This window comes from Neoarius graeffei, chromosome 25 (assembly GCF_027579695.1).
Source record: "Neoarius graeffei isolate fNeoGra1 chromosome 25, fNeoGra1.pri, whole genome shotgun sequence".
Classification (NCBI taxonomy): Eukaryota; Metazoa; Chordata; class Actinopteri; order Siluriformes; family Ariidae; genus Neoarius; species Neoarius graeffei.
This window is the reverse complement of record NC_083593.1, coordinates 9695500-9711047: the sequence shown is the minus strand read 5'-3', so window position 1 is coordinate 9711047 and position 15548 is coordinate 9695500. Positions and strand designations below refer to the sequence as shown.

The 15548-nt window shown below is 41.2% G+C and overlaps 1 protein-coding gene across 1 annotated transcript in view; it reads right to left on the bottom strand.

Annotated features, from left to right (window-relative positions):
- The window catches only part of cntnap3 (contactin associated protein family member 3), a 332581-nt gene that overhangs the window by 221943 nt on the left and 95090 nt on the right, over positions 1-15548 (bottom strand). The window contains exon 4 of the mRNA XM_060909607.1: positions 10083-10230. Coding sequence (XP_060765590.1) covers positions 10083-10230 — 148 coding nt within the window. The remainder of the gene's footprint in view (positions 1-10082; positions 10231-15548) is intronic.

Below are 15548 nucleotides of genomic sequence, written 5' to 3'. Positions count from 1 at the left end.
CTTATGCCAAATTATTATGGCATGTTACAAAAAATAAAGAAAAAATCCTCATCTCCAATTTACAATTCTGAATGCAGTTAATGTACGAGTCCGAGTCCAAGTCCGAGTCATCAGTGCTCAAATCCAAGTCAAGTCATGAGTCCTTAAAATTAGGGCACGAGTCCGGACTCGAGTACTACAAGCCTGGCGATCATTTTGTTAAAGGTATGTATGTCAACTTTATGGATCTAAAATCAAAGTTATCACGGTAAAAAACGCCTACTGCAGCTCTGACTTGAATCACATGCTACACTTCAGCGTACGTTACTAACCCTTGCAAAAATAAGACCATTATTGTCCTTTATTATTGTCTTATTCCAATATCATGAACCCAGCCACAAACGAAAAAGTTACAGGCTTCAAGACTTTTGAAAGCATTCATTTGATTCTTTGTGTAAAACAATGTTTGGACTCCCAGTATGGTTGGAAACTGTATGTTGAACTGAAAGTTATTGAAATCGTTTGAAAAGTCTGTCTTTTTTAAGCTGTAGGGTTCCAATACATCGTATAAATATATATTTTTTCTTGATATCTCGATTTTGCTTTTGGTTCCAGTCCGTTAAGAGTCAGATGGAGAATGTTTTCCACAAGATGACGACGGATGCGTACTTGGCTTGGACACCACCTTTGATTGTTGCCCGTCACTTGGAAACAGGAAGTGAACCAGGAGGCCAAAAGTCACGTGAATGCAAACAAAGAATTGACACAAAGTCCATTGGGCTGACAGAAAGGCTACTCCCACTTTATTGGAACTTATAGACTCAAGAGGTCATGCCAGGGAAGACCAAGTTGTCGCGAGAACTGCAGACGTATGACCACTTCCTGGGTCCAGAATGACCCGCCGCACCATTAAAGTCAGTGAAGAGGTTGACGGATTTCACCAAACATTGGTTGTTATTGCTCTTTAGTCAAGTTAAAATGCATTTGGAGGAATTTATAGCATATTCTCAGTTACCTATAATCACCATGGGACCATAATGGTATTTCTGCAGCAAACTGACTTTGTTTAAGGAGATGCAGCTATACAGCTTCTCAAACTCCTCAGCAAAATTTCATTTGTCACGTAAGACAACACGGCCATGCCTTTGGTCATGCCTCTTTCACTGGAGCGCACAGAGAGACCACTCCCACCTCACTGCAACTGACCGACACTAAGGCCACACCTCTTTCACTGTAACTAACAGAGGCCACTCCCACTTCAGTGGAACTGACAGAGGCCTCTGAAACTACAATGGAACTGTCAAATTGGCCACACCTCTTTCATCGTAACTGATAGAGAGGTCAATCCTATTTCACTGGGACTGACACAGAATGACCACACCTCTTTTCCTAGAACCTACCTACAGACATTCTCACTTCACTGGGTCTGACAGATTCAAATGTCATGTGTAGTGAAGCAAGAGAGCGCAGTCACCTTATCCTGCCTTGAACCCAGGCCTACAGAGTACCAAACCTGCACCCTGACCACAACACCAAAGAGCCAGGCTCGTTGGTATGGCAGTCAGAACACATATTCAACTGTAGTGACGGGCACTGCCCTCCCCTTCAGGAGGCGCACCCATGCACTTCACACACACAGGCGTCCCTCACACATCCCCCAGCCGTACTTCTCCCACGCAGTTGTGCTTCACCCATCTCTGGGGTCCCTCACACAGGGGCCACCTATCCTGGGGGTCCCTCGTACGGCTCACACGCAGGGCACACCTCCAGTGGCCTCACGGCAAGCCATCCCACTTCTGACACCAACTGTAGCAAAGCGAGAGCGCAGTCACTTTATCCTGCCTTGAACCCAGGTCTACAGAGTACCAAACCTGCACCCTGACCACAACACCAAAGAGCCAGGCTCATTGGTATGGCAGTCAGAGCACATACTCAACTGTAGTGACGGGCACCCTGTCACATTATGCCTCTGTCGCTGGAGCCGAGAGAGGCCAACATATGGGTTTGAAGATCAGGTGTCCACATACTTTTGGTGACATAGCGTTGGTGTAAATCCTATAAGGAAAATGTATAGGGAGATTGACACATCTGCCCAGTTTTCATGGGTTTCTGTTCAGAAACATGTCTCAAATCCCAGGGGACCTGACTCAAATAAACTCAACAAGGTCAACTGCCTTTGCTCCTTCGTGTCAAATCACTGTTACACCATTAACCCTTATTAATGAGCGGTGTCACACAACACAGCTCTTCCAGAATTCCTGCTCCGAAGGCTATGTTCCGTTAATTATGCAACCAAACGTAGGTTCATCCAAAAGTTTTCGAAACACTCCAGCACCCTTTTAAAGGTCAGCTAATGGACCGATCCAAAGCATCGATGCATGGAGCACGGTTTCCGGGGAAGAATAGATTGCGAAAATAGCAGAGAGAGTGGGAATGAGTCAAGATGAGTAATTGCTCTGCGTCTATATGCTTCTCTATCCGGAGCACCTCTGCTGACTGCTAACAATGGCAAACGCGCACAGAGTCCGTCCAGCAGCAGCAGAAAGCGAGAAAAGAGAAGGCAATCACATGCTGCATTTGGATACAGCAAAACATAAATTAGCCATGTGAGCTGCAGCCAGATTTAAATGGCTCGAGCTGCTCTTACTTTTGAGATAAGAAATCCAATATTCGGAATTTAGCGACACGAACGACTTCATGTTGCGAAGAACTATTTTGTCATGGGACATTGTAAGTAGCGTATTTAAATTTCACTGAAGCAGAGAAAATTACATTTCACATTAGGGGAATTTCTGTGGTATTTGGCATCCTGTGTGTGTGTGTGTGTTTGCTTTTTGTGTGTGTAACACCTACAGTGAAAATTCATATACTGAACGTTGTATATGAATATACTTTTCTCAAATCACTCTGCAGATACTTATTATTTAAAGCAGAGACAATTTTAGCTGGCGGCACGGTGGTGTAGTGGTTAGCACTGTCGCCTCACAGCGAGAAGGTCCGGGTTCGAGCCCCGTGGCCGGCGAGGGCCTTTCTGTGCGGAGTTTGCATGTTCTCCCCGTGTCCGCGTGGGTTTCCTCCGGGTGCTCCGGTTTCCCCCACAGTCCAAAGACATGCAGGTTAGGTTAACTGGTGACTCTAAATTGACCGTGAATGGTTGTCTGTGTCTATGTGTCAGCCCTGTGATGACCTGGCGACTTGTCCAGGGTGTACCCCGCCTTTCGCCCGTAGTCAGCTGGGATAGGCTCCAGCTTGCCCGCGACCCTGTAGAACAGGATAAAGCGGCATGAGATGAGGTGAGATGAGGTTGTGCGATGATATATTTCGTGCTAATGGTGAAACTAGAAGCACCTAATTGCTATAGTTTCTTACTAGCTGATGTAGGGCAATGCATTATTATCCATATTTCTCTCAAGTGTTAAGAAAGACTACGCTGCAAAACCTTACACACAAGAAAAGACGTCACAGTCACAATGTCCCAGGCTTGTAGTACTCGAGTCCGACTCGTGCCCTGATTTTAAGGACTCGCGACTTGACTTGGACTTGAGCACTGATGACTCGGACTCGTGCATTAACTGCATTCGGACTCGTAAATTGGAGACGAGTCCGAATGCATATAATTTCGCATAAGATATAAATATCTGCATTAATTTTTTAAATAATTTTGTGCAACATTCACCTGTTCATACGTCATGTTCAGGAACAAACTAATGTTAATGGCGCTAAAATGCCTGGAGAGACGCCGCTAGGATTGTCCGCTTTGCTTATACAGACTTCTCGTGCGGTGGGAAAAAATGCAGTGCTGTGTGTTCCATATATAGAAGAACTATCGAGGAGATGACAGGGACAACCTTGAACTTCAGTCGTCATTTGGCAAGACTCCACCCATGCCCCTTTTCCACCAAAGCAGTTCCAGGGCTGGTTCGGGGCCAGTGCTTAGTTTGGAACCGGGTTTTCTGTTTCCACTGACAAAGAACTGGCTCTGGGGCCAGAAAAACCGGTTCCAGGCTAGCACCAACTCTTTGCTGGGCCAGAGGAAAGAACCGCTTACGTCGGGGGGGCGGAGTTGTTAAGACCAACAACAATCGCAAGACCGCGAAAGGTCGCCATTTTTAAGCGACAAGAAGCAGCAGCTGTACAAACGTGAAGTCATCCATTATTGTTGTTGTTGTTGCTGCTTCTTCTTCTTCTCCGTGTTGTTTTTGCTTCGATATTCGCGCCAAGGTTTATGCAAACGCAGCGACGTAACTGACGTATACAGCGACGTAATGACATGGCTCCCCTTAGCACTGCGAGCTATGGAAAAGCAAACTGGTTCTCAGCTGGCTCGCAAGTTGAACAAGTTGTGAACCAGCACCAGCACTGGCCCCGAACCAGCCCTGGAACTGATTTGGTGGAAAAGGGGTACCAGAGAAGGAAGTGACACACTAAGTTCATTGCCCTGTTGATAGCGGGGCTTGCTTGCTGAGCGATGAACTAGCTAGCGTTGACCCTCTCTCATGTTATTTGCTCTGTTGATAGCGCGGCTTGTAGTGGACTTGACTCGGATCAATAGTGGACTTGACTCGAAATTTTCTTTGATGACTCGGACTTGAACACTGGGGACTCGAGACTGGACTCAGACTCGAGGTTTACTGACTCAACTACAACACCGCGATGTCCCTGTTTACACCAGGTTGTTTGGCTGTTCTATGTTGTGCCATTACAAAAAAAAGACAGCCAGTTAGACAGTCATTTCTGTTACATTTATTCATTCAGAGGTGGCGATACACCCTGGATGGCACCACACACACCCCTTTTCGACCAACAGGGAACATGTTCTTGAACCAGTTCCATTCAGGATTCTTTGAACCTATGTGCCAGCTAGCGAACCGGCCCACATTTTCACCACTTTTGAGCGGAACTGTTGTAATCAAAGATGCATCATGAACAGAGAAGAAGAGAGAAGAAGAAGAGAGAAGCCTTTATTTGTCGCACATACACTCAAGCACAGACTTAAAGTGCTGATGACATGTTTTTGACATCTTTGGCGATGTTTTATAACATAAAAAGTAATTCCCGATGATCCATATATTAATTCACGAAGGCGCCTATTTTACAAGTTATGATAAAAAAACGCGGCTATTTGGGCAAATTTGACGGGGCTGCAGCACCCAGGAGACGAAAGAGGAGGAGGAGCTATATGACATCAGCGAAAGAACCTTCCTCCTAACTTACCAGTTTGTTGTTGATGCGACAGGTGTTCAGTTTGTCATTATTAGTATTATTATTATACATTATATATATATATATATATATATATATATATATATATATATATATATATATATATATATATATATCAGTTATTATGCATTCGTGTTGTGTTGCCGGCTTTTGCTCCAAAACCTACAAGGATGGGGTAAGTTTATTCAAGTTTCCCAGAGATCCCGAGCTGCATGCGAAGTGGGTGAAGCAAGTCAGGCGCACTCGTGACAAGTGGGAGCCCTCACCAACATCCGTCCTGTGCTCTGAACACTTTGATTTGGATTGTTTTGACACCCTTCCCAGCTTAAAAGAATCTCTTGGGTGTTCAGTTCATCACAAATGTGTGTTACTACCATCAGCAGTGCCTACACAGTGTTGCCAGATTGGGAGGTTTCCCGCCCAAAATATGTTCAAAACCCACCAAAATGCACTTGAAACCGCCCAACTGGGCGGGATTCCTCCCAATCTGGCAACACTGCCAGTATTCCAGAGGGGGTCTACGTGTAGCTATGCCGGATCCAAAGACAGTCCTCCTGTCAGAACATGTGTTGTGAAACGACATAAGATAAAGGTACGTAGAGATATAGATTCTACATGATAATCATAAATGTAATCATAAAGTCGGCGTGATATCAGTCATGTATTTGCTTGTGAAAGCTTGCGGCTTTCATGTAACTGCTGCCTAGCAACGAGAGGCAAAGGGTAAAGAGGGTAGGCTATCATAGATTCTATTTGGAAGAGATCAACACAATTCTAGACTCCCAGAAGAGGAAGAGCTAGCACTAGAGAGTTCACCGGCGTTTTCATGCGCCATTTCCATTGAGTAGAACCAGAGTAGAACAGCCAGTGAACCGCAGCGTGTTCTTCCACTGACGTCACAGCATGGCCGCGAGCCACGGACCCAGTTTTCTTGCGCTGTGCAATTAAAAGTTGGATATTTGCGTAACAACAGCTTCTTTTCACGTAATTATAACAGAAATCTAACATGTTTGCCATGTTGTATAGTTTATTTAAGAAATTGCATAGAGTCATGTTCATGTCATCAGCCCTTTAAGCACACAGGGAAATTCCTTCTCTGCATTTAACCCATCTGAAGCAGTGAACACACACATACCCAGAGCAGCGGGCAGAGTGCTACAGCGCCCGTGGAGCAGTTGGGGGTTAGGTGCCTTGCTCAAGGGCACTTCAGCCCTACCTCAGGCCATGGCTGCCCCCATGTTAACCTAACCGCAGGCCTTTGGACTGTGGGGGAAACTGGAGCACCCGGAGGAAACCCACGCAGACACGGGGAGAACATGCAAACTCCACACAGAAAGGCCCTCGTCGGGTGCTGAGCTTGAACCTTCTTGCTGTGAGGCGACAGTGCTAACCACTACACCACATAATGCACAACAGTAGTCGCAAAATGTCAGTGTGCACTGATTACCTGCAAGCTTTGATTCTGGTACTACAAATATTTGTTTTTAAACCATTTTTTCTAAAGATATATCCTTTTCCATCGTGTTCTCCATTGCTGCGCTCCACGTCCTCTCCAAACTAACGACACATCCATTGATGTCATTATGGTTCGTGCTGGAAAAACCAGATGTATTTTGGTTCAGTGTTGTAGTCGTGTAACTAAACCTCAAGTCCAAGTTTGGTCTGGAGTCCTCAGTGCTCAAGTCAGAGTCAAGTCCAAGTCATTAAAGAAAATTTCGAGTCAAGTCCGAGTCAAGCCCACTACTGATCCGAGTCAAGTCTGATAACAAGACTCCAACCGCACCATTTGACAGATACTGTTGCTGCCTTTATGTGAAACCATTTACAGCGTGCGCAAGAGAGTCCGCTTGGCACGCATGCTGTCTGGCGTGCGCCCAAGAGTCTATCTTATGCACACGCCAAGGCGTGCGGGTGTGAAACTCTTGCACGAAATTCATACAAAAATTAATGTAGATATAAATATCTTATGCCAAATTATTATGGCATGCTCCAAAAAATAAAGAAAAAAATCCTTGTCTCCAATTAACGATTCTGAATGCAGTTAATGTACAACCCCGATTCCAAAAAAGTTGGGACAAAGTACAAATTGTAAATAAAAACGGAATGCAATAATTTACAAATCTCAAAAACTGATATTGTATTCACAACAGAACATAGACAACATATCAAATGTCGAAAGTGAGACATTTTGAAATTTCATGCCAAATATTGGCTCATTTGAAATTTCATGACAGCAACACATCTCAAAAAAGCTGGGACAGGGGCAATAAGAGGCTGGAAAAGTTAAAGGTACAAAAAAGGAACAGCTGGAGGACCAAATTGCAACTCATTAGGTCAATTGGCAATAGGTCATTAACATGACTGGGTATAAAAAGAGCATCTTGGAGTGGCAGCGGCTCTCAGAAGTAAAGATGAGAAGAGGATCACCAATCCCCCTAATTCTGCACCGACAAATAGTGGAGCAATATCAGAAAGGAGTTCGACAGTGTAAAATTGCAAAGAGTTTGAACAGATCATCATCTACAGTGCATAATATCATCAAAAGATTCAGAGAATCTGGAAGAATCTCTGTGCGTAAGGGTCAAGGCTGGAAAACCATATTGGGTGCCCGTGATCTTCGGGCCCTTAGACGGCACTGCATCACATACAGGCATGCTTCTGTATTGGAAATCACAAAATGGGCTCAGGAATATTTCCAGAGAACATTATCTGTGAACACAATTCACCGTGCCATCCGCCGTTGCCTGCTAAAACTCTATAGTTCAAAGAAGAAGCCGTATCTAAACACGATCCAGAAGCGCAGACGTCTTCTCTGGGCCAAGGCTCATTTAAAATGGACTGTGGCAAAGTGGAAAACTGTTCTGTGGTCAGACAAATCAAAATGTGAAGTTCTTTATGGAAATCAGGGACGCCGTGTCATTCGGACTAAAGAGGAGAAGGACGACCCAAGTTGTTATCAGCACTCCGTTCAGAAGCCTGCATCTCTGATGGTATGGGGTTGCATTAGTGCATGTGGCATGGGCAGCTTACACATCTGGAAAGACACCATCAATGCTGACAGGTATATCCAGGTTCTAGAGCAACATATGCTCCCATCCAGACGACGTCTCTTTCAGGGAAGACCTTGCATTTTCCAACATGACAATGCCAAACCACATACTGCATCAATTACAGCATCATGGCTGCGTAGAAGAAGGGTCCGGGTACTGAACTGGCCAGCCTGCAGTCCAGATCTTTCACCCATAGAAAACATTTGGCGCATCATAAAACGGAAGATACGACAAAAAAGACCTAAGACAGTTGAGCAACTAGAATCCTACATTAGTCAAGAATGGGTTAACATTCCTATCCCTAAACTTGAGCAACTTGTCTCCTCAGTCCCCAGACGTTTACAGACTGTTGTAAAGAGAAAAGGGGATGTCTCACAGTGGTAAACATGGCCTTGTCCCAACTTTTTTGAGATGTGTTGTTGTCATGAAATTTAAAATCACCTAATTTTTCTCTTTGAATGATACATTTTCTCAGTTTAAACATTTGATATGTCATCTATGTTCTATTCTGAATAAAATATAGAATTTTGAAACTTCCACATCATTGCATTCCATTTTTATTTACAATTTGTACTTTGTCCCAACTTTTTTGGAATCGGGGTTGTACGAGTCCGAGTCATCAGCGCTCAAGTCCAAGTCAAGTCACGAGTCCTTAAAATTAGGGCATGAGTCAGACTCGAGTACTACAAGCCTGTTTTGGTTCCACCTAGGAACCAACTTTTCAGGTTCCGAACAATTTATTTTTGTTCGAAATGCTTTGAACGGTTCAAAATTTGTTGCGCGAACAACAATGGAACCTGTTTCCTGTTAGTTGAAAAGAGGTAACACATTCACTAATTGATACCTGGGGCAATTTAGCCTTGCCAAACTAGGTATTTTTTTATGTAGCTGAGAAGAAACTGGACAACCCAGAGGAAACCCACAAGAACATGAATGGAAAGGCTGCAAAGAAGGTAACCCAAGCTCAGAATCACACCAAGAACCCCAGAGCTCTGAGGCATGAATGCTACCACCACCATGCAACCCCATATCCAAGTATTGCAGCAATGAACTGGCCAAGTGTGTTGCCCAGTCACATGTTCTGGCCGCCCAGAAACTGATAACGTCACTACGAAATGTAATAATGGCTAGCAAGCTAGTTTGCTAGTTAAGTGCATTTTGCTAGTTAATCTAATAAATCCAGTTTAATTGTTCATCCAAACAACAGGGCAAATATTTGGTAGACCACCTTTGGCAACCGGTAACCCCTACTAATGCTACATCACAGAAACTATTTTATACAAAAAATAACCCAACATTTAGGCAGGTAGGAATTCTCAGCAAGTAATACGGAAGCTGTAAAATAACTTACCAATCGGCAAAGATGGTCTACCAGCTTGATCAGATCAGCTAGCTTGTTTTTTGGCAGATGGTAGCTGGTCAGACCAAGCTAAATTTGTCAGCAGGGCATTGTGAAGGGTGTAGCTATTGAACCGAAGCTACACTTTCAAAATAATGACTTTAGAAAAGATCACAAGAAAAATAAGACTTGGTTCGTCTTGCCAGGTGGTTCATGGATTCGCCAGATTACTGCAAGCGTTCTTACAATGACTGTGGTTACACACTGAGAGCTCTCAAATATCATGAAAGGGAAGTAGAATCACAAGACTAATTTTTAATGCAGAAACTCGAGCAGTTTTCCATACTGATCAAATAAAAGCAGTTCTCATTAGAGAACCTCTGACTAAGATCATGAGAACGGATCCATACTTGGCACATCTGATGATGTGCAATCCATTAAAGCACATCATCATTAGTGTTATGGTTAAATGCATCCAGGCCATTCCTTACTGTATTGGCAGCCGTACGCTTCCAGTCGTAACCCGACTCTTCCATTGGGATTCCAATGGAGAGGCAGCACACGGAGGAACTGAGTGAACACCGGCTGCTGGAGCTTGTAGGACACTACGCTGTCTGCGTTCGTGTTCCCAAAGAATACCTATGAAAACAGGATGAGGGAGGAATATTGAATATTAGACTTTCAACTTTGAAATCACGTCACTCCAACATACACTTATTATGGTGTAAAAAGGAAGACTGGAATATTTCCTGCCACTCATGTATGGTTACAAAGGTCATGAAATTTAGTCAGTGTTTACAATATCATCACTAGCAGTAAAGAAAATGCTTGCATTGTACAGGCTGTTATGCAACAAAAAATAATTGATAAATTGTTTCTCAGATGTATACACAGTTCTGCTTGCTTTTTTTTTTTTAATCTTTCATTGATCTCTCATTCAGTGAGCTGAATGATTGGATTTGCTGAAAACTTTCAAAATGGCCAGGGCAGGATTTTGAGGTGCTAATAATATTGCGTGCATTGAATATCATATGCTGTGTTGTCAATCAATAATATAATAATCAAAAAATAATATAATAACATATTATTTCAATCTACACATAGAACACTATATGTACAGTATGTTATACTATGTTTGTATGTTATGTTAGAATGTTATGTGGTATGGAATATGTTATGCTGTGTTATGTTATGTTACATTATGTTAGTATGTTATACCATGCTATGTTATACTGGGTTATGTCATTTTATGTGACATTATGTTCATATGCTATGTTATGGTATTCTATGATATGCTGCGTTATGCTGGGTTATGTTATGCTGCATTACATTATGTTAGTATGTTCTGTTATGCTATGTTACATTGCATTACTTTATGTTATGCTGTTATGTTATGTCATGCTACATTACATTATGTTAGTATCCTATGTTATGCTATACATTACATTATGCCATGCTGTTATTTTATGCTAGTATGTTATATGTTATGTTATGATATTCTATAATATGCTGCGTTATGCTGGGTTATGTTATGTTGCATTACATTATGCTAGTATGTTCTGTTATGCTATGTTACATTGCATTACTTTATGTTATGCTGTTATGTCATGCTACATTACATTATGTTAGTATCCTATGTTATGCTATACATTACATTATGCCATGCTGTTATTTTATGCTAGTATGTTATATGTTATGTTATGATATTCTATAATATGCTACGTTATGTTGGATTATGTTATGTTGTGTTACATTATGTTTGTATGCTACGTTATGTTAGTATGTTATGTTATTCTATAATATGCTATGTTATGCTGGGTTATGTCACGCTGCATTACATTATGTTAGTATGCTATGTTATACTATACATTACGTTATGCTATGTTGTTATGTCAGTATGTTATGATATTCTACAATATGCTGCATTATGTTGAGTTGTGTTATGTTACATTACATTATGTTTGTATGTTATGTTATGTTAGTATGTAATGTTATTCTATAATGTTATGCTGGGCTATGTTACACTGCATTACTTTATGTTACGTTATGTTAGTATGTTATGTTATTCTATAATATGCTATGTTATGCTGGGTTATGTTACGCTACATTACATTATGTTTGTATGCTACTGTATGTTATGCTATACATTATGTTAGTATGTTATCTGTTATGATTTTCTATACTATGCTATGTTATGCTGGATTATGTTGCATTACATTATGTTAGCATGTTATGCCATGTTACTTATGTTACATTATGTTATGCTATGTTATGGTATTCTGTGATATGCTGCGTTATGCTGGATTATGTTATGTTGTGTTATGTTATGTGCTATGTTTAGCATGCTATGTTATGATGTTATGGTATTCTGTAATATGCTACGTTATCCTGAGTTATGTTACATTGCATTACATTATGCTAGTATGTTATGCCATGTTATTTACATAACGTTATGCTATACTGTTATGTTTAATATGTGATGTTATGTTATTCTATAATATGCTACATTATGTTAGTATGTTATGCTATGTTACATTACGTAACATTATGCTATGTTTAATATGCTATGCTATTCTGGGTTACGTTACACTGCATTGCATTATCTTAGTATGTTACGCCACGTTACTTACGTTACATTATGTTATGCTGTGTTATGTTTAGTATGCTATGTTATGCTATGCTATGTTGGAGAAACATACTTCCCTGCCCCTTACTAGTTTGGTATTGTTAGGTTAATATAAAGCTAGCTATCAAGAACTTGCATGTCTGATGACATCCCGACAAAATCACTCAAGCAGCATAATAAATGTAATTAATGTGTAATTTTAAGAAGGCAGAACTTTCATTTGGCCAACAAACACTGAAGAAGCAGAAAGGCTTGAGGAAGCTGCCAAGGTGCGCGCTGTTGTAAAGAAAACGTAAAAAGATACAATATTCAAAATTTTACGAAACAGACTAAAATATTTCGCTTTCACTGACAACAAATGTTTCGATTTGTCATCAACAAAACATCGACTAAGATGAAAAATACGAGACAAACGCGAGCTAATGTAAATATTTTGAATGTGTTATTGACATGCCATTGTGAGGTTTCACACCAAAATATTAACATCATTACAACTAAGAGCCAGATATAATGAGCTTTTTTTTTTTTCTCTCAATTTCAGGCGTAATTAGACAACATTCTGTGTGAACTGGAAAGTGTGACTCATTATATATTCTGTTTGATGTACCAAACCCAGGTGTAAATTAGCACCTTGCGTGTTGCTCGGAGCGTTATCGGCAGTGTTGTCAAGTGAGTGCTTTTCCCAGAGCCCTTTGAAATGCCAAAACCTTTTTTATGAATGCTGTAAAGATATTTTAAATAAATGACATTTATTTGTAATAACACAAGATTGTTCTAGGCTCTTTTGTTTGTCAAAATTGGGCTGCTTTAGTCGTGAAGATCTGACCTTGCCAAGAGCAGCGTACACTTCAATTTTCCTCACATCTAATCAAGAAACTCCATGCATGGGATCCGGATTTGTATGACTCTGCCTATTTATTTTTTAAAATGTCAAATAAGCTGAGGAATACAGTCACACAATCTTATATGCAACATATTCTGTACACAGGTGTGTTTTCATTAAAACTTGGAAATCAAATTGCATATCGGTCACGTTAATGACTTTTTATGATGCAGGAGTCTTTACTAATTAATAAGAACCTAATTATCTTCATTCCGGAAATTGCATTTCCTCTTGAGTCCTGAGATTTCGACCCACGGTCCCTGGTACAGTTTGCGTCATAAAGTACAGCCTTAATAATTCGAACGTTAATGTCAGACTCGTTTTGCAAGTATACAGTGGTGCTTGAAAGTTTGTGAACCCTTTAGAATTTTCTATATTTCTGCATAAATATGACCTAAAACATCATCAGATTTTCACACAAGTCCTAAAAGTAGATCAAGAGAACCCAGTTAAACAAATGAGACAAAAATATTATACTTGGTCATTTATTTATTGAGGAAAATGATCCAATATTACATATCTGTGAGTGGCAAAAGTATGTGAACCTCTAGGATTAGTAGTTAATTTGAAGGTGAAATTAGAGTCAGGTGTTTTCAATCAATGGGATGACAATCAGGTGTGAGTGGGCACCCTGTTTTATTTAAAGAACAGGGATCTATCAAAGTCTGATCTTCACAACATATGTTTGTGGAAGTGTATCATGGCACAGCCAAAGGAGATTTCTGAGGACCTCAGAAAAAGCGTTGTTCATGCTCATCAGGCTGGAAAAGGTTACAAAACCATCTCTAAAGAGTTTGTTCTCCACCAATCCACAGTCAGACAGGTTGTGTACAAATGGAGGAAATTCAAGACCATTGTTACCCTCCCCAGGAGTGGTCGACCAACAAAGATCACTCCAAGAGCAAGGCATGTAATAGTCGGCGAGGTCACAAAGGACCCCAGGGTAACTTCTAAGCAACTGAAGGCCTCTCTCACATTGGCTAATGTTAATGTTCATGAGGCCACCATCAGGAGAACACTGAACAACAATGGTGTGCATGGCAGGGTTGCAAGGAGAAAGCCACTGCTCTCCAAAAAGAACATTGCTGCTCATCTGCAGTTTGCTAAAGATCATGTGGACAAGCCAGAAGGTTACTGGAAAGATGTTTTGTGGACGGATGAGACCAAAATAGAACTTTTTGGTTTAAATGAGAAGCATTATGTTTGGAGAAAGGAAAACACTGCATTCCAGCATAAGAACCTTATCCCATCTGTGAAACATGGTGGTGGTAGTATCATGGTTTGGGCCTGTATTGCTGCATCTGGGCCAGGACGGCTTGCCATCATTGATGGAACAATGAATTCTGAATTATACCAGTGAATTCTAAAGGAAAATGTCAGGACACCTGTCCATGAACTAAATCTCAAGAGAAGGTGGGTCATGCAGCAAGACAACGACCCTAAGCACACAAGTCGTTCTACCAAAGAATGGTTAAAGAAGAATAAAGTTAATGTTTTGGAATGGCCAAGTCAAAGTCCTGACCTTAATCCAATCAAAATGTTGTAGAAGGACCTGAAGCGAGCAGTTCATGTGAGGAAACCCACCAATATCCCAGAGTTGAAGCTGTTCTGGACGGAAGAATGGCTAAAATTCCTCCAAGCCGGTGTGCAGGACTGATCAACAGTTACCAGAAACGTTTAGTTGCAGTTATTGCTGCACAAGGGGGTCACACCAGACACTGAAAGCAAAGGTTCACATACTTTTGCCACTCACAGATATGTAATATTGGATCATTTTCCTCAATAAATAAATGACCAAGTATAATATTTTTCTCTCATTTGTTTAACTGGGTTCTCTTTATCTACTTTTAGGACTTGTGTGAAAATCTGATGATGTTTTAGATAATATTTATGCCGAAATATAGAAAATTCTAAAGGGTTCACAAACTTTCAAGCACCACTGTAGGGAATGTATATCTGGCTTTAAGAGCATACATGTCAACCTATACGGAATGTCCGTATTTTATACGGATTTGATTCAATAAACGTAGTATACGGGCGTATAAATAAAGTTATACGGATTCTTTAAAAAAACTTCAATATTTATTTAGAGCTATAATCAATTCCCACGATGATAAAAGCGCGCATAACATTTACAAACGTACTGTACACCACAGACAGCCAGTAAAGAGTCTTATGGAATCACGCGTTATCTTGTGGTAGCGAGACTTCGTTCCACTTTTGATCATGCGCACACCGCATTGCGAGAATCCCGCCAACCGTGAAGTCATAGACATATAAACATAGACGCCGCCTTGTGCGTAGAATCATACGTCATCCTCGCCGCCATATTGGATGTGGCAAAGTGGAGATTCTTCAGCCGTCTCTGGTATAGCGTCTAGACAGTAGCTGAGAATAAAGATGCCTCATTCATGTGCTGCGTTTAACTGTACCAACAGGTTTACCGTC